The sequence below is a fragment of the Rhinichthys klamathensis genome, unplaced genomic scaffold (genome assembly GCF_029890125.1).
Source record: "Rhinichthys klamathensis goyatoka isolate OS25496 unplaced genomic scaffold, OSU_Roscu_1.1 h1tg000564l_1, whole genome shotgun sequence".
Classification (NCBI taxonomy): Eukaryota; Metazoa; Chordata; class Actinopteri; order Cypriniformes; family Leuciscidae; genus Rhinichthys; species Rhinichthys klamathensis.
The window spans coordinates 745,606-763,255 of NW_026607030.1; the positions used below are offsets into that span (position 1 = coordinate 745,606).

The 17,650-nt window shown below is 37.8% G+C and overlaps 1 protein-coding gene across 1 annotated transcript in view; it reads left to right on the top strand.

Annotated features, from left to right (window-relative positions):
* LOC130073988 (SH3 and PX domain-containing protein 2B-like) overlaps positions 1 to 17,449 on the top strand; it is a 29,840-nt gene extending 12,391 nt beyond the window's left edge. The window contains exons 2-4 of the mRNA XM_056239445.1: positions 2,556 to 2,636; positions 17,189 to 17,264; positions 17,430 to 17,449. Of these exons, the coding sequence (XP_056095420.1) occupies positions 2,556 to 2,636; positions 17,189 to 17,264; positions 17,430 to 17,449 (177 nt within the window). The remainder of the gene's footprint in view (positions 1 to 2,555; positions 2,637 to 17,188; positions 17,265 to 17,429) is intronic.
* Positions 17,450 to 17,650: the final 201 nt, after the last annotated feature.

The window sequence follows — 17,650 nt, forward strand, 5'->3', positions numbered from 1 at the left end:
TTTTTGTGACGCGCAGTTCCCGGAGACAGAGACGACAGATAAACTTTTGTCGTTAGCAAAAGTTCGAATAAAACCCGATTTTAGAAAAATGCATAGGGCCACTCGGCGTGGTCTGCCAAAACACTTAATTATAAACTTCAATATTTCATTCAAAATAATCTCAAAACGCTTTGTGAAATTTTGAAAAGCCGTGCATGCATTAAGGCCACTTGAACTATGGACAACTGAAACGCTGGTTTTGATTTTATTGTTTATCGTTGTTTAAACGTGCTTGTTCTGTTGCATATCTCTATTTTATATTTGATATGGTCTATTGGTGAAGTAGCCTATAGCATTGATTACTGTGGAGGGAGGGGTGTGGGGATTCAAATAATTCAGCAGAAGCAGGGATGTTTAGACCAGAAGGAAATCCCCGTCCCCCTGGCAAATCACACTTTACTTAAAACCATGTTTTTAAAAACTCTAGGTTGTAGGGAATCAAAAAAATAATAATAATAGGCCTAATAAAATATATATATATATATATATTGGCTATATATATAAAATTACTTTTTTTACAGAACTGCTTTTGAAATTACGATTGGCCTCATACGATTGGTACAGATGCAAAGTCGTTCTGTTGGATACTATTGTTCCTTAGTGTAAAATGGAAATGCATGGTAATTTTATTTTATAAATATAAGCAAAAAACTGTATGGTGTACCAGAGTTTTAGAGCTACACAAATCTCTCTGCATTAATAAATATAAAATTTACAATAGACCATGTTTGTTCGGGATTTGAACCCGTGTCATCTTGATGATCGAACCGTAAGTTCTACCACTCGGCTATGAATTTTCTCACTGAGAAATGCCCAAACGTTTGTTTGTCATGAGCGAGAAAACGTTTTGTCGTTAGCCTGTGAGTGTAGGCCTACTTTAGCCTACATGAATAAAAGTAGACCTTTTACAGTTTTAAAAGATGATATCTTATCTGTATGACCAACAATTACGCAGTAAGTTCTTTTAGCTGTTATGAGAAAAATAAATTCAAATGAACGCGCCGCCGCGTTTGTCAAACTCTAATTCAACATGCCAGAATAAAGCCAGATTTTAGAATAATGCATAGCCACTCGGCGTGGTGTGCCAAAATACCCTAATTATAAACTTCAATATTTCATTCAAAACCATCTCAAAACGCTTTGTGACATTTTAAAAAGCCGTGAATGTATTAAGGCCACTGGAACCCGGATCGTAACTGCAACGCGCTGCATGTCTCAATACAGGAGCAGAAGCGCTGGTTCAGATTGTATTGTTTGTTGTTTAAACGTGCATGTTGCATATTTAAAAATATTTGTTTAAAAATAAATGTTTGTTGTAGGCTTATTTGCAAATTACCATAACTTGTAGAATTTCATCCTTACTGTTAATTGACATTAGCCCCACTTACGTTTTGATAAATGTCCCTTTGCGCCACCTGGCGGTCATTTCGCGAACGACTTTGAAATGCGACTGGTTTATTTTTATTGTATTGGTCTACTTTAAAAAATAATACTTTATAAGACATTTATGGAAAAAGACTATTTTCTTTTCAAGATTCTGTAGAATGGCCCATATAGCATTTGACTAGAATTTGTTTCCAGGTATGACTAAAAATGTGCTTTTGGCTTTCATTTATATTTTGATTGTTTGTATATATATATATATATATATATATATATATATATATATATATATATGTGTGTGTGTGTGTGTGTATATATATATATATATATATATATATTTAGGCTATATATATACAAGAAAGAATGCAATGACAATATATATATATATATATATATATATATTGTCCTTGCATTATTTCTTGTGTGACACCCCTGAATGAAAGGCTCATTATTATGTAGGGTCACTGTCTGAGAACCACTTAATATTCATGATAGGGGTTGGGCCGTTCCGCCCATCTGCATATTGCCTTGGCAAACAAAAAAATGTTTTTCACAATTTAAAACAATCTATTGGTTTATGTGAATGATTAGGAAGGATGATTTTCAGATCATTTTGAAGCCAGAACTCGAAGCGTCAACATCCATTTGTCAAAAGTCTTGTGGACACATATTTAGTATTTGTTTTGTGGTCTTATTTCAGCAGCTTTCATTTTAATTTTTTTCAATAACCACGCATAAACAATATTCTCTTAAAAATACAAACAATGTACATACAAGTTGCTCACAGATTATGGTAGCCCTGTTTGTGCTATATAGAGTGAATTTACACCTTTGCCATTAACATGTTTATAAATAACTGAAAAAAGCACAAATGTAAGGGCATCACAGAACATCCAAATGGCCCCAAAAACACCTCAGACCCCAGAGGGTTAAAGCTTGTAAGCTCCAGTCCCCATTCATCAAAGTTGCATGAAAAAGAGCGCAAAGTACTGGTTACCTGTACTGGTTTGGGACTATGAGGGTGATAAAAAATATATAAGTAAACAGAATTTTCATAGTTTGGTAAACTACACCTTTAACCGATAAACTGTCAATGTGGGTTAACTCTCATTTTCTTTCCTTTTTTACTGTAGGTTTACATTATCAAGGTGGCTTGGTCTGATGGCAGCACTGAGAACATTTTCAGGCGCTACAGTAAATTCTTCGACCTTCAGGTGAGTTGTGTACTAGTACTACTACTAGTAAGGCCGACAGTATACTAATGTGATCATAAAAATGTGAATTAAAATATAATGAATCCAAATATTAGCATCCTCTTTGCTAACATTAAGCATAATGGAAAACTTAACCAGTGTGGCTGTTCTTTGTCAAGGAACCTTGAGGAAGTGATGCCAAACCTTAAGTTTGATGTCATGTGCAGAACTAAAAGCTTAGTAGTTGGAGAGATCAACATGGATTTCAGTGAGGCCACAGAATTGCTGAAGTTTATGTGGCAGGAATTCAGTGGTGCAACAGGAAAAGCCATCATCATATTCATGGCTCTGTTCGAGAGAAGAGTGTAGAAACTTACGGCTAATTTGAGTATGCTTATGCGACAAGACTGGTGAACTGGATTTTGGCCTGTTGGTGGAAGTCTGCACTTTTCAATATGGCGGTGTCAGCATTTAAATCGGTTACCTTTTGTTTGTTCGTTTTTTCGCTCCAGGAAAACTGCAGCTGATTGTTTGCATGTTGGTCATACGGTTCTTGGTCTGATTGGCCACATTTAGATCCTGACAGGCTATGAACCAGTGTTTCAGACATCATCAAAATTAAAGTTAACTTGAAGAAATTGTGACTGAAATATATTACTTTTGTACAGTAGAAATGTACTTCTCAAAGTAATACTAGTAATATTAATTCATTTTGGGTACATTTACATTCATGAATGTTGATTAATGTACACTGTCCCTTCTCTAAATAAATAAAAAATAAATAATACAAATTACTTAACTTTATAACTTTTACACTTTGCCAAAAAAAAAAAAATGTACAAGATAAATTAAATTGTTAATGTTTTATGTCTACGTTTGATTACCAATGTTTTTGATAATACATATATAGGCCTATTAAATCATAATTCCAGAAAAAATAAAACAGACAACACAGAATGTCTGAAAAAAAAAAAGTTTCATTGGGCCTTAAAATAATTGTCACACTGAATGTTTTGATTCATAAGGAACTTCATGAGTTGTGCAATGACATCTCGTCCAGACTCACATTGTCCTCTTAAAGAAAATAAATGACATGACTAAGAGGACAATGTGAGTCTGGACGAGATGTCATTGCACAACTCATGAAGTTCCTTACGAATCAAAACATTCAGTGTGACGTACATTTAAGACCGTCTTAAAGGGGTGCTTGATTATGATTTCACTTTTTTAACTTTAATTAGTGTGTACTGTTGCTGTTTGAGCATAAACAACATCTGCAAAGTTACGAAGCTCAAAGTTCAAAGCATAATAATACAAAACATAATAAGTAGGGCTGTCAAATGATTAATCACGATTAATCACATCCAAAATAAAGTTTTTTTTACATAATATATGTGGGTGCACTGTGTATAATTATTTTGTATATATATATAAATACACACACATGCATGTATATTTAAGAAAAAAATATTATTTATATATAAAATATTTATATTTATATATAATATAATTATATATAAATCTATATACAGTATATACATGAAAATATTTCTTAAATATATACAAGCATGTGTGTGTATTTAAATATATATATTAATTATGCACAGTGCACCCATATATATTATGTAAAAAAAACTTTTATTTTGGATGTGATTAATCACGATTAATCATTTGACAGCCCTATTAATAAGCTAAATGAATTCATCAACTAACCGTTCAGAAATGTTCTGTTGCATTCTGCTTGTTGTCACTTCTTCTTGAGTCTCTCCATTATTGTCTGTGACTCTCCAACATTTATATTTTCAGTGCGTGTCTGTGTGAGGTAAAAGGACACAAGCTGTTGTAGCTCCGCCCCCTGTGCTGAGAGCAGCAGCTCATTTGCATTTAAAGGGACAGACACAAAAACTGTGCGTTTTTGCTCACCCTCAAAAAGTGACAATTTGAACATGCTATATAAAAATATCTGTGTGGTATTTTGAGCTAAAACTTCACATACACACTCTGGGGACATCAAAGACTTATTTTATATCTTGTGAAAAGGGCATTATACCACCCCTTTAACAAAGAGGCTACGTTTAAGGTCCAAAGACTGCACGTGTACATGAATAATATACTATATTAATACTAAAAAAACTGTAGCTCAGATGAAAGAAAAAAAGAAAAAAAAGATTGTCTTTCGAAATGACATTGGATTGACATTGGGTCTTCATTAGGAGGCTTTTCTGAGCAAATATCTATTTATAAATTGTGATTCAGTTAGTTATTTAATCATAACATTTTGTAAGTTATTCAGTTTACATATAATCTATTGACAGCCCTAATAATTATGAATGTAAAATCAAGATCAGGAGGTCATTGAGTATGACTTAGGGTAAGTGAGTCATTCTTGAGAATGAGATCACCAGTTTAATGCCTGATATAAATTACACACAGATCAAAGCACTAAACTTCGAGGCTTGTGAGAGAACAAGTTTTATCTGAACTTCTTTTTGCTGGTTTACATATGTGCTGACACTTCTTCTCTCAAATTATAGGAGCCAAAAACTTGCAAACGGTTTATAACGGAAACCCACTATTATTAGAAGCACTTAGCACAACTGAAGCTATTCACTAAATTTGGACAATTGGTCAGAAATCCCCACTGGGAGGTGTGCCACAGCTTCCTGAAAATGTTACAGGATCTTTTTTCTGATGGGCAATTCAACAGAAATGTGACCCAAATCAGGTTTTTAGCAAATGAACAAAAGCCCTTCAAATAATTCATAGGTCTGAAAATGTTAACTGTAGCGGTATAATGTTGTTGTTTTTTTATATTGTAATATTATAAGAATTTATTGACCACAAGAGGTGTGCATCAATATTAATAGATTTCCATACAGCCATGTTTTCATAAGTAAAATGTATAAAAAGCTAAGTTAAAGGAAGTTCCCATTCGAGGGAACTCAACACCGCGTCAGATTGACGCAATGGGAACGCCTCTGCGTGGGCCAGTGTCTGAAGCGTGTGTGCCAACACACCAATGAAATTGACCTTGAAATAGTCAGGTTACGAATGGTAATCGAGTCAGTGAGACTATAAATAGACGTTCAAACATGTGTCATCATCTTCTTCGTCTTTAGGAAGCCTCTTTGTGTTGATGTGTGTGTGTCATTGTTTGTCCTTATATTCCATCGGTTAGGAGTTCTTATGGCAAGCAAAGCATTTAAAACATGTGTGCCTCCTTGCACACGGTTTCTGAAAGAGGACGATGCACACGATTTGTGTTTTGGACACACAGCATGCGGGGGCATCTCTTGAGAGAGGTGGCTGCCCACATTGTGAGTGTTTTACCCTAAAAAAACCTCTCCTCTTGCCGGGATCTCTTTGATGATGATGGAAGCCTGGCATCTGCGCCCCACGGTTCAGGTCCTGCGGCTGCTTAGGCAGCTCGGATATTAAAATCTTGGTGATCGCAGGTCAAGATCTGAGTTCTGAAAGATCTGAGACGGGAATTCGCCTTTCTCAGTCTTCACCCGCTAACTCAGGAGTTCTCAGGGCAGACTTGGAAGCCCGCTCTGTGGCTTCTTGCGGTTTGCCTGAGAACATAATAATGGCCCGATCTGACTTCGAGGAGTCTAATGTGTTTAAAAGTTGAGGCGGAAACAATTCCTTCTTTAGCTCTAAGTGCCACCAAATGGACGGCCCGTGTTATTGGCGTTCTATGGCTGAACCTTTCGGGGATCAGGCAGAGAGATAAAATGACTCTTCTGGACTGCCTGGTTTTGCCATTTGGCCTCTTTGGCACTGCAGTTGAGAGCAGTGATGTAGTGGTGCCTGGAGAAGTGGGTATACTCTTTAATTTATGCCCCCAATATTTTTTTAAGCGTCCCAGCAAAGGATGAACGCTCTGTGTTATAAACAGTGACATGTAAGACTAGTCTTGCATTAGTATTGAATATGCAAGAATATAGAATATAATGAATACAATAGAACATATAGAATCACTAGTATTCTTGCATATCAGGGCCGTACGTAGGGTTTTCTAAATACCCAGGTCCCATAAATGATATTGCTAGGGGGGTTGGGGGGCATGCATTGATTTTCCTGATCTCGACATGAGCATTTTAAGGTGTTTTGATGGCCAAAAAAATGGACAACAGTAGCTTTAAAAGCATGAAGTATTTGATCAGATTCTTAAACATGAGAATCAGTTCCAGTTTCAGCTACCTTTTCTTTCCTAAATGAATGAATGTTTTTGGACTAATCTGTTGATTTAATTAATGGTTCAATTGCTCACTCATAAAGACAGTCACTTGTCGCCGCCTTCTGGCTTAATGATGCAAGTTGCGCAAACACAGACAAGCGGAGTGATACAAACAGTGAAACAGTGATACAAACATATATTTAATAGGGTGCTTGTGTTGTTAAATTGAGCTTATAATTTCCACTGTCTTTGATCAAACTGATTATTTCTGTCTGTCATTTAAAACTTCTATCGAAAAACAGCCGTATATTTTAGCTACTTGCATCTTATCTCGCACTGTATGATCGTTAAACTGAAGTGAAGCGTCACGTTGGGATTAGCGCTCGGCTCGCGCTTCTGTGAACAAAAATCCTGCATGCTTTGATTGGTCTCAAACATTTTGACATTGACGAGCGGGTGTTTGAGTGCTGAAGCAGATCAGATGAGAAGGTCAGTTATCGTCGCGATGGGAGAAGCATTGCAGCAACAAATTAGAGTTAATATTAGGGGTACGACCCTGACTGGGTGTTTTTTATTCACGAGATTGGATTAGCAACTAAATGATGCGCATCAGAGGGGATTTAGAAGTGGGTATACGCAATGCCGACTGAAAAAGAAGTGGGTATACGCCGTATACCTGCGTATACCCTGCACTACACCACTGGTTGAGAGTAGTCGAGAGGTTCAGAGAGACAAAGAATCAGTTGGCTGCATTCAATATGTATATTCCCCACGATGGCTCTGAACCTTCGGCTACAAAAGAGCCTCCGGACCCCAACCAAACACCAGAGTTTGAAGAAATGGTCAGAAGGCTAGTGTGGCTGCCCACACCCTGCCTCTGAGGAGTCGAGCGCCGAACCGGCGTGCCCACAGGAGGTCCAGGAGGGATCTGAGAGAGTCTTAGATATAAAGAGATGGTGGACCTCATCTTGAGATGTTTCCTGGCCCCCATTGGGCTGGAGGTGACAATTGGACATAGGCATAGCTTGTTGCAGCATTTTTCCAGTGCAGGAGGAAAAAGGTGGATTTATAAGCAGAGAGATGGGAGAATCCTCATTTTGCTTTTTGACTGCCCCCTCAGGACTGTGCTTGAGGAGAGAGTGTACACTTCCTTGTTGTACGCTCCTTTTTCGAGTGGCGACAGAGTTAAGATAATCGATTCCTGGAGAATATCGATAATCGAGAACCTGGAGTTAGTAGAGGTGCAGTAGCCATTCAGTTGGGAGATGTTGGCAGCTGCGACCCCTTGGTTTAATCATGTTAGTCGTTTATTTATTTATTTTGTTGCCTCCCTGGTTCGGAAAGGAGAATAAGCTCCATGGATGGCGATGAAGTCAGAAGTGGTTCAGCTGATCCTGGTGGTGGTAGCAGTGCAGTGGCCGAGGATGGTAGAGCTATAAGTAACCTGCCCTCTTCCATGGAAGCTGTTGGCGGATGTATGCATAGCTGAGGCCTCCCTAGCTCCCGACAAAGTAAGTTCCAGCACTGGAGCTTGAAGTGAGAGTATGAATGTAGAAGCATCAATTTATATGCCCTTCCTCAGAGCTCGCAAGGTACTGAGTATCGCAAGGTACTGAGTAGACAAATAGTTACAAGGCCACACGGCTGGTCCCTTGGGGGTCGGAGGTACGAGCCTTTAAGATGACGCCCCAGTGAAGGGCAATGGATAAGTAGAGAACGCTGCTCCTCTTTTCCCCCCTTGACAGGTCTAGCTCGGAGGTGATCGTGCAGACCGGGTTCGGCTCGGTTGTAAGAATACCTGCCCTCTTCCATTGAAGTTGTTAGAGATGCACCGATATAAACATTTTGGCCGAAACCGATAACCGATAATTCTTTATATTTCAAAGCCGATAACCGATATATTGGCAGATAAATCTAAATCCAAATTTGTATATAATTTTTGAGATCCCGGTTACAAAAACAAATGTCACCATTAAAAGCCATGTCCCTGGCACACAATTATAATGATGTTCTCATTCTAATTTTATGTAGCCTATATGTCAGACTAGCATGTTGCACTTAACCGTATTTTCCTTTTAGAAGTGATTCCAATCATATTTAAAGCAATTCAAAACCATCATGTTGAACAGTGCACATCTGAAGTGTCTCAGCTGAAGGAAATAATCCATTATGTATTGGCTTTAATATATCGGCCAAATCTTCTTATCGGGCCGATAACGATAACACTAAAAAAGAACAAATATCGGTACCGATACCGATATGGTGGCCGATATATCGTGTATCTCTAGAAGTTGTTGGTGGTCGAGTTCCACTTCCTCTGCTATCCTCTTCAGCATTGTGATAAGGCTGAAGGTAAAGGTGAACAGCGGTAGAGTTAGAGGTGTTACAGTTTATGTACAGTTACAGTAGCAACCTGCACTTTTCTTTTAAAGTTGTTGACGGGCGTGATTTTGGTGTTGTTTCCTCTTGGTTTAGCGGTTAGATGTGTTTATCTATGTAAGATTGGGAACTCCTGCCCTCATCTATTAATGCGTTGCCCCCACATAATGAAGAAAAGGGTACTATCCTTTTCTTCCTGGCTTGGACTTAGAATGTGCTTATTCACATCCTTTGGGCAGGGATTTGGCAGTATGGCGGCAGTGGTATTGACGTTCCCATAGCATCAATCTGATGCAGTGTTGAATTCCCTTGAAAAGAGAAAGTCTTAGGGTTATGGATGTAACCCCGGTTCCCTGAGAAAGGGAATGATACCATAATGCCATACATTTTTTGTGGTAATCAGTATTATACTAAAATGCTGTAGATAGAGCTTAACTTCTACTGAACCCAGCATATTCAAGGTTAAGTTTGATGGTGTTCCTTCTTTATTTTAAATGTCTATTACCATGTGTTATGGATAAGACACTTACAGTCACTTCATATCAAATCGCATGGTTATGATGAAGTGGAGAAACAAATGAAAAAAATTCTCATTTGTTTACCAAGATGATTCATGTAAATAGCTAACCACTGAAATAAATAATAATAAATTCAACTTGAAATAAAATAATTTGTTGTGATCATTTTTTCACAGATTGTGATTAGAAATGCAATATAATAATATAGTTAACTTCATCCTATCTTCAGTACTGCATTTAAACAAGTGGTGTTTTGGTGTTTGAATGTAAACAAATAGTTGTCATTCATTGCCATGGGCTGACTCATGTTTATTCCTTCCTTTTTGTCTCTATCATATGACGCATGTGACTGCTTTGGTGACGATTTCCTCAACTTTCCCTCCATTTCTCTCACTCTCTGCCGCTTGTCTTTCTTCCATGGAGAAGCTTGAGTTGTTGAGAAACTCTAGTGCTGATGCAGCACATAGCAGCAATGAGGAGAGTAAATACGACAACCACTAATGCATTTCAGTAGTGAATCAGATCGTATGATAGTCGTCTGAATGTGGTTACGCTGTTTCAGTTTTTCTCTGTATTTGGGGGTTTTGCAAATGGTGGAACATACATTTTCATTCATACCACAATGTTTGGGATTGCGAGTTTTAACTAGTATTTGATTAATGGCATCACAGTGAAGAATTTCTTTAAGTTCAATTAATCTTTCATAGCATCATTTTATCAGATAATATCAGGTCAGGACACAGAGTTTGCCCTTTTGAAAAATAAGTATTCTTTAGCATACTTTTGAAAAAGTTTCAAATAATTTACTTAAGAATTTAATTAAGTGCTAAATGAATGTAATGTTTTCTGAGACTCAGTCGCATGCTATTTACAATTACATTCAAATGTATTATAGAATGCAAGTAGTTCAGTCCACTTAAGCAGGACTTGAGTGCATCTACATATGTCATTTTTACTTCCATTGTCTTTGAAATATGGTTAAAGTATGTACTGACGAATGTACTGACGAGCATTCAGGGTAAACTAAAAAAATATAGTGCCTTGCACAACCGAATCATTCAACAATTTATGCTTAATTACATGCAACTAACCCTGAATCAAACCCTAACCCTATGTTAAATAATATTACTCAGTATTTAAATGTATAGTTACACTGTAACATGGACACCTTAAAATAAATTGTAACCAAACATAGTCATGAAAGTTTACTCTATAAGTGGCCTTTTATTTCCTTAATATTATATTATCTGCAATTACTTTTAAGATTCAATGTACACAAGTGCACTTTGAATACAATGAAGTGCACATCTTTTCCACAAAAAGTGTGGACACATCTTCTCGTTCTTAATTGTAACTTTCTCCACATTTTAGAATAATAGTATAAGAAATGCCACAAATAGAGATAGGGTTATTATGTTGTGAACAAAAAGTTCAAACAAACTCAAAACTATAGTATATTTAAGCTGCGAATGTATAGCTCTGCACAATCTGGACACCATTTCAACCAACCAGTTTTGTAAAAGAAATGTGTAGACACATTTTATGTTTGCCCACAAAACTCCCTTTAAAGCATTTCAAGTTTTTGAGATCATGATAAACATGAATTCCTCTGTATGTCAGCAACTTACTTGTCCAAACAGCTCAAGTTGTGCTGAACACTAGCTCAGGCGTGGCTCTCAGACATATGGATGTGATTAGCATATGTGAACTCCAGAGAGACGCATGTCTGCTCTTCACATCAGATAGACGCCTGTCATGTGGGAAGGGGGTTTTCTCTTTGTTCAGCTGAGGAAGAAGAACTGATTGTATGGATTTATCATAAAGGAATTTCAATTCCTCCTATAAACAACATTTACCGGAGTCATGTTCTTGGCAGCTTTTACTTTACTTGTTCTCTTCTCGGTTCCTCGCATCCACTTCTGTTACTCTGAGGGGCTGATTTACTGTCTTTTATTGAAAACACTGGGTCTCATTCACTAATAATTATGCAAATTATCCATTGTTACTGTATATGCATAGGAGAACTTCTCACAAAAAAATAAATTAGCCTAATTCACAAACATGAATTTGTTCTTAAAGCTGCTGTCCGTAGCTTTTTTTGGGTTAAAAATTATCCAAAATACATATTTGATAAAATACATAACCAGCCAGTGTTCAAAACTATCTGCTTGCCTTAGCTCGATGCAAAACGGTAAGCTTGTAATAATGTTTTTAATTTTAGTGGTACTGGTGGATTTCCGCGGGAGATTCGAGCATGTCTTTGCGTCATTACGTCACATCTGTACACATAAAGAAGGAGTCTCGGCTAGTATAAGCTATATTGCGTGTGAGGATGTTGGAGGTAGAGATTTAGAGCCTTTTCTCACAGCACTTGATATAATTAAACTTATCAATTTGATGGCGGATCCAGAAAGGTTCAAACGACGATCATCATCAGTGACAACTAGAGACTCACCCGCTGTAACATGCAAAAGACTTCGTTCGGACTTCGGAGTGGCTACAGAAAAAAAGAGACTGCAACCGGACCCATGCGAAAACAAGGATAATATCGGAAGGACATCACATGATGTAGTCACGCAATGCTTGCTGACGTTGTTAACATTAACAATTAGAGAACATAGTATAGCTACTTTGCACGGTTTTGCGTGAAATGATAACTTATAAGCAATTGTTAGATTTAATCAGCGCGATTTACTGCAATGTCAGAACCAGAACAAAAGTGAATGTTTCTTACTAGTTCAGATGACATTTTCCAGTGAAAATTCTTATGTTGGTCACACTTCCAAAAAGAATAATCTGTGATTCTGAATGCAATTATCCACATCGGCGCGGTGACTGACAGCTGCACACTCTCCTCAAACACTGTGTTCATCCGCGCTGTGCCGTGTCGAGGGTGTTGAACTACAACCCACGTAAAGTTGATAATTCCGCGAATGACTGCAATTGCAGATTTCGAACAAAGATGGCGACAAAGAGGAAAAATGCCGGACTGCAGCTTTAACCTTGTTCTAATGTTAATGAATTTGGAGTATTCTAAATTAGCAAGGTTATTAATTTGCGTATAACACGCCCAAACCATTTCCAGATAAGGGTTTTATGCACAGCCTTTCATCTCTCTCAGCAAAGAGAGGATGCTCTCTAAAGAAGCTCTTTAGCTTGAGAGCAAGAACCTCGAGGAATGCCCCGGTAAACACCCTTTATACCCAGATTACAGACCTCTGACACCAATTCGCCTTTGGCTAAGCCACACCCTAGAATGTAGATTGACCAATCACAGCGCAGCCAAGAACGAGCTCCCACAGAGGTCCGACACTTTTTCACAGCGCTCCATTGACTTTAACACAGGCGTCTCATATTTTTGGTCTCAGCAGGCTATTACCGTCGTAGTTTTATCAAAAATATGGTTAAACGTTGTGCCTGGGGAATTTGTAGTATTGGAGGGGGGTGTGCGTTTTTTTCCCTTCCCTGACAAGTGTCGTCTAGCACACGCTGCTAATAAATACAACGTTATACTCGCATAGTCCGTTTGCTTTGTAATAACGATTATAGAAGTGAATAGAGACCTACCCAGCTTTGCATGAACAGATATTGTTAGTCCCAGCCTCCGTCTCGATTAGTAGGATATGCGGTGGTTCATTTTTTGACTGTGACCGGTATGCTTTTGCCTCTATTTGGATGCCTTGTTCCTTGCGTTTCACCTGTATGTCGTGAATATAGCCTTCGAACGTATATTGCAGCCCCTTTTGCCTACTTCTATCGGACACTTTATTTGCTGCTTAATACAAGTTTGATAAAATTTCAGCAGGAAGAGCTGTCACAGCATACGCCATGTTGATACCAGAGCCCAGATGAAGTTTGTTTGTCGGACGTAGCAACAGTAACTAAGGGGGGCGGGGCTTAGCCAAAGGCGAATTGTACATAAATGTAAAGAAACTTTGCAGCTCAAGCTGTAATGCACCTTCTCTTACTCTTTTCCCGTGTGTCTGTAAGGCCACCCTGAGTTTGTAATATTTACGTACATGTGGTTTCAGTTGTTCCTTCCGTTTTCCCTGGAAATTTATATTTTACATTTTTGTATGAAAGTTGTCGATGAATCATGATTTGTTCGTGGAAATGTGAATGCAGGGTTAGTGAACCGGGTTATTATTATTAGTAATAGTTGATTCCCCCAGTGTCATTATTTTCCCACTCTCTTGTCGTTCCAAACCTGTATGACTTTCCTTCTTTTGTAGACCATAGCATTAGTTCTTTTGTAGAATGCAGACACTGTTTATGTCCACAAAAAAGAGAAGAGGAATGGAATGAAAGTGTCAAAAATAGTAATGAATTTAAACCAAGGTTAACTGAAAACTCTTTGCAGTAGTTGTTAAATTTGATTTGCACTTCCACGTACAATGCGTAGGAAACAGTGACTTATGGAATCAGTGTACTCAGGCATTTTTTGCAAGAGAAAAAAAAGTTTTATACATAAATTCATTAAAATTATATACACTCACATGAGATGAAGAAGACACCATTGCTGAGTATTTTCTCCTTAAAACTGCAGTGGACCAAAGACAGTCTCAAAAACACGGTTTGAAATCGCTGGTGTTTCTGACGTCACAAACGACCTTGTAACCAATCAGATCAACGTGTGATCGTCAACCAGTGGATCTCTGAGCTGAGTGAGTGAGTGGAGGCGGGGCTCATTTGCATATTCATAGAACCGCGTATACTAAATGAGGCAAGGGTGTCGAGTTACATTTTTTATTAAACTGTTTAAATATGTCATTTTGGTGATGAAAGATGAGTTTTAAGGGATAAAATGATGGACTACAGGGAGACTTAAAACATTGTATTCGCATGCTGTTCTGACCAACCAAAGCGTGCACACACTAAAAGCCTGTCAAACAGCTTGTGAGTTCTAAACTAAGTTATTAAGTTATTATAATTGCATTTAAACTGTCAAATACACATAAGGTTTACATAAACACAGTCGGCTATGTCTTAAGTGAATGTAAGTTGGGAGGAAACCGGATGCGTTTCTGTATATTAGATCTGGGAGGTCTTAAAGTGACATCTTCCCAATGAACCTGCTGCCGTTTAATTAAAGTCGCAATGAAATCAAAATTTTTGACGTTTTTTTGGCTTTTAGTTTGAATATGTTAGTCTTACTGTTATCTATAAGCTAGTGTGCTCCAAAACAATTACAAAATTCACATTTAGAAGATATAAGCGTTCAAAACTTAGTCTCTCACTTAAGCCAATATGGATCAAGGGTTTTGATGACATCACTCAGCTTCTCTTCAGATTTTCTGTCCAATCAAATGCTCTCTAGAATCTGAAGCTCCGCCCCCTACATTATAAATAGACGCTGAAGCTGCAGCTGAAATCGGTCACTTGCTCACACATTTACTATTTTCTACATGGCGAACGGCACTTGGTGCTCTATATATGGTATAGGGAATGAGCCAGACAGTGTAAATATGCTTTCCATTGGGGCGAATGAAGTCTGGTTTCATGTTAGTGTCACTCGAAACCACCGCAGCTCTAGAGACACGACACAGAGCGGATCATGCAAGTCATATCGCAGAACAGAAAACATATCGGACACATTTGAATTTTAAAATGTAAAATAGCATTATTAAAATCGAGGGCATTTATATGACTCTCAGGCCTGCTGAAGTCTAATACACTGTGTCGGAGAGAGACCACTGGTCTACCAAGGCCTTTGCATTATGAAGCTTTCAAGTTGTATTTTTGAAACGGTTATGTGGAGCTATAAAATTAAATCTCAGAAGAGCCAGACGCTGCCCTGTAATGGACCCATGCAGCTCATTTGTCTGTGCGAAAGAGAAAATAAAGAGTTTTATCAATGTGCCGTCATTCAGATGGTGCTGAGTCACAGTAGAAGACATTGTGCCTTCGCTTAACGAATCGGCCAACAACAGTAAAAGCTTTGTCTGGCAGAATGACAGTCTCTCTCTGCTTCGTCATTCGTCTCGAAAAGACAAGAGTGAGAACTACGGCACTATTAATGTTTAACTTTTAAATGTGCCACTGCATTCCTTTAGTGATGTTTACGGCGAAAGTCTATGTTAAAAAATAGTGAAGCTTTCGATTTTCATTACATCTGTTGTTTTTATTTGTTCAGTTAGACTTGCATCATGCAGTTCCCCTCAGCCATTTGCAACTCATTACACATGCTGTATAAGTCATCATTATATTTATGAGAAAAATTAATCACACAACAGAATTTATGTGATCTGAAATGCCAAACTTAGGCTCATTGGAAAAACTTGCCTCTACATAGATTTGTGTAAAAACTCAATAACACACCTATACATACAGTTTCAGTCTTTCTCACACCAATTATTATTACAGGGGTAGATTATCGAATGTTCATGCGGTTATTACACTGGCCTCAAATCACTTTTATCTAGGAATGCACCGATATGAAATTTTGGCCGATACCGATAATTCTTAGTATTTTAAAGCCGATAAAAATCTAAATCCAAAGTTTTATATAATTTTGAGATTACAAAAATAGAAGTCTCATCATTAAAAGCAATGTCCCAAGCACAATTATAATGATGTTCTTATAATTTTATGTAGCCGATATGACAGACTTGCATTGCACATGTTGCACTTTACTGTATTTTCCTTTTTGAAGTGATTCCAATCATATTTCTAGCAATTCAAAACCATCATGTCGAACAGTGTCTCAGCTGGAGGAAATAATACATTATTTATCGGCTTTAATATATCGGCCAAATTTTCTTATCGGGCCGATAACGATAACATTAAAAATGAAGCTGATACCGATATGGTGGCCGATATATTGTGCATCCCTACTTTTATCATAGTGCATGATATGCAAGAAACAACTAAGTATCATTCATTTGGCAGAAATGTCATCACAGCCACGTATTTCCAATAATCCTGGTTCACTGGTTAGCCTTATGTTGGGTATTGCATTAGAAGTAAATTGTTGGGCCTTGCATATTTCAGAACTGCTGTGCTGGAAAACGTTGCTCAGCTGATGAATTCAAGCTCTGCTATAGTCATTAGTGAATGAATGTGTAAAATGCACATATGACCTACTTTAACGTACTTTGGAAAGGCACAGGTGTGCTTTCATTGGTCCGCAGCTGCTTTTGGACTGGAATAAGGGCCTGTTACCAAATCTCCACAGATGGGAGGAAAATGTTAATTGGTGCCAGCAAAGAAAAATAACGTATAGCTGTAAGTGAGCATCACAGGGTATTCTGGACTTGAGTATTAACGGAGGGAGGTGTTGGGTATAAAAATGTCCCACTATGTCAGTAGATCTAGAGCACGCCGGGAGGGGGAATGGCCACTTGTTGAATATCAATTGTTGGATTGTAATCAGTGACTTCTTGTTCTCAATATCCAGTCAAATCCCTAATTGATTCATTCAAGTCCTGCAATACATTTTTCATCATGAGTTGTCTTTTCACATTAATGTTAAGTTTTTCTGTATTGTTTTCCAGATGGAGCTTCTGGATAAATTCCCTGTGGAAGGTGGACAGAAGGATCCTAAACGCAGAATCATTCCCTTTTTACCAGGTAAACATCACCCTTTGCATACATTCAAGTCAAGTCATAGACTACAGAAATACACCGATCTCTGTCTTATATGCTGCTTCTTGGAATCGCTTTCTTGCTTTCATATGGGAAATGCTGTAAACTTGTAATTTCCTTTTTCACTATGATATGTGTGGTTATCAGCAGTTTCTGCTACAAAGTACTGATCACTTAGTGGAAACAGGGAATCTGCCAGCATTTAGCACGGCATTGGAAGAAGAAGGAGTTTTATTTATATAGCGCCTTTCCAAAGCTCAAGGTCGCTGAGACATATTTGGTGCCACTGTGCATCTTTATATGTTTATTCTGACAACATAATCTAAATATTTCGTATTTCGGTAGCACTTATTTTTTTTACAGTCCTGTTC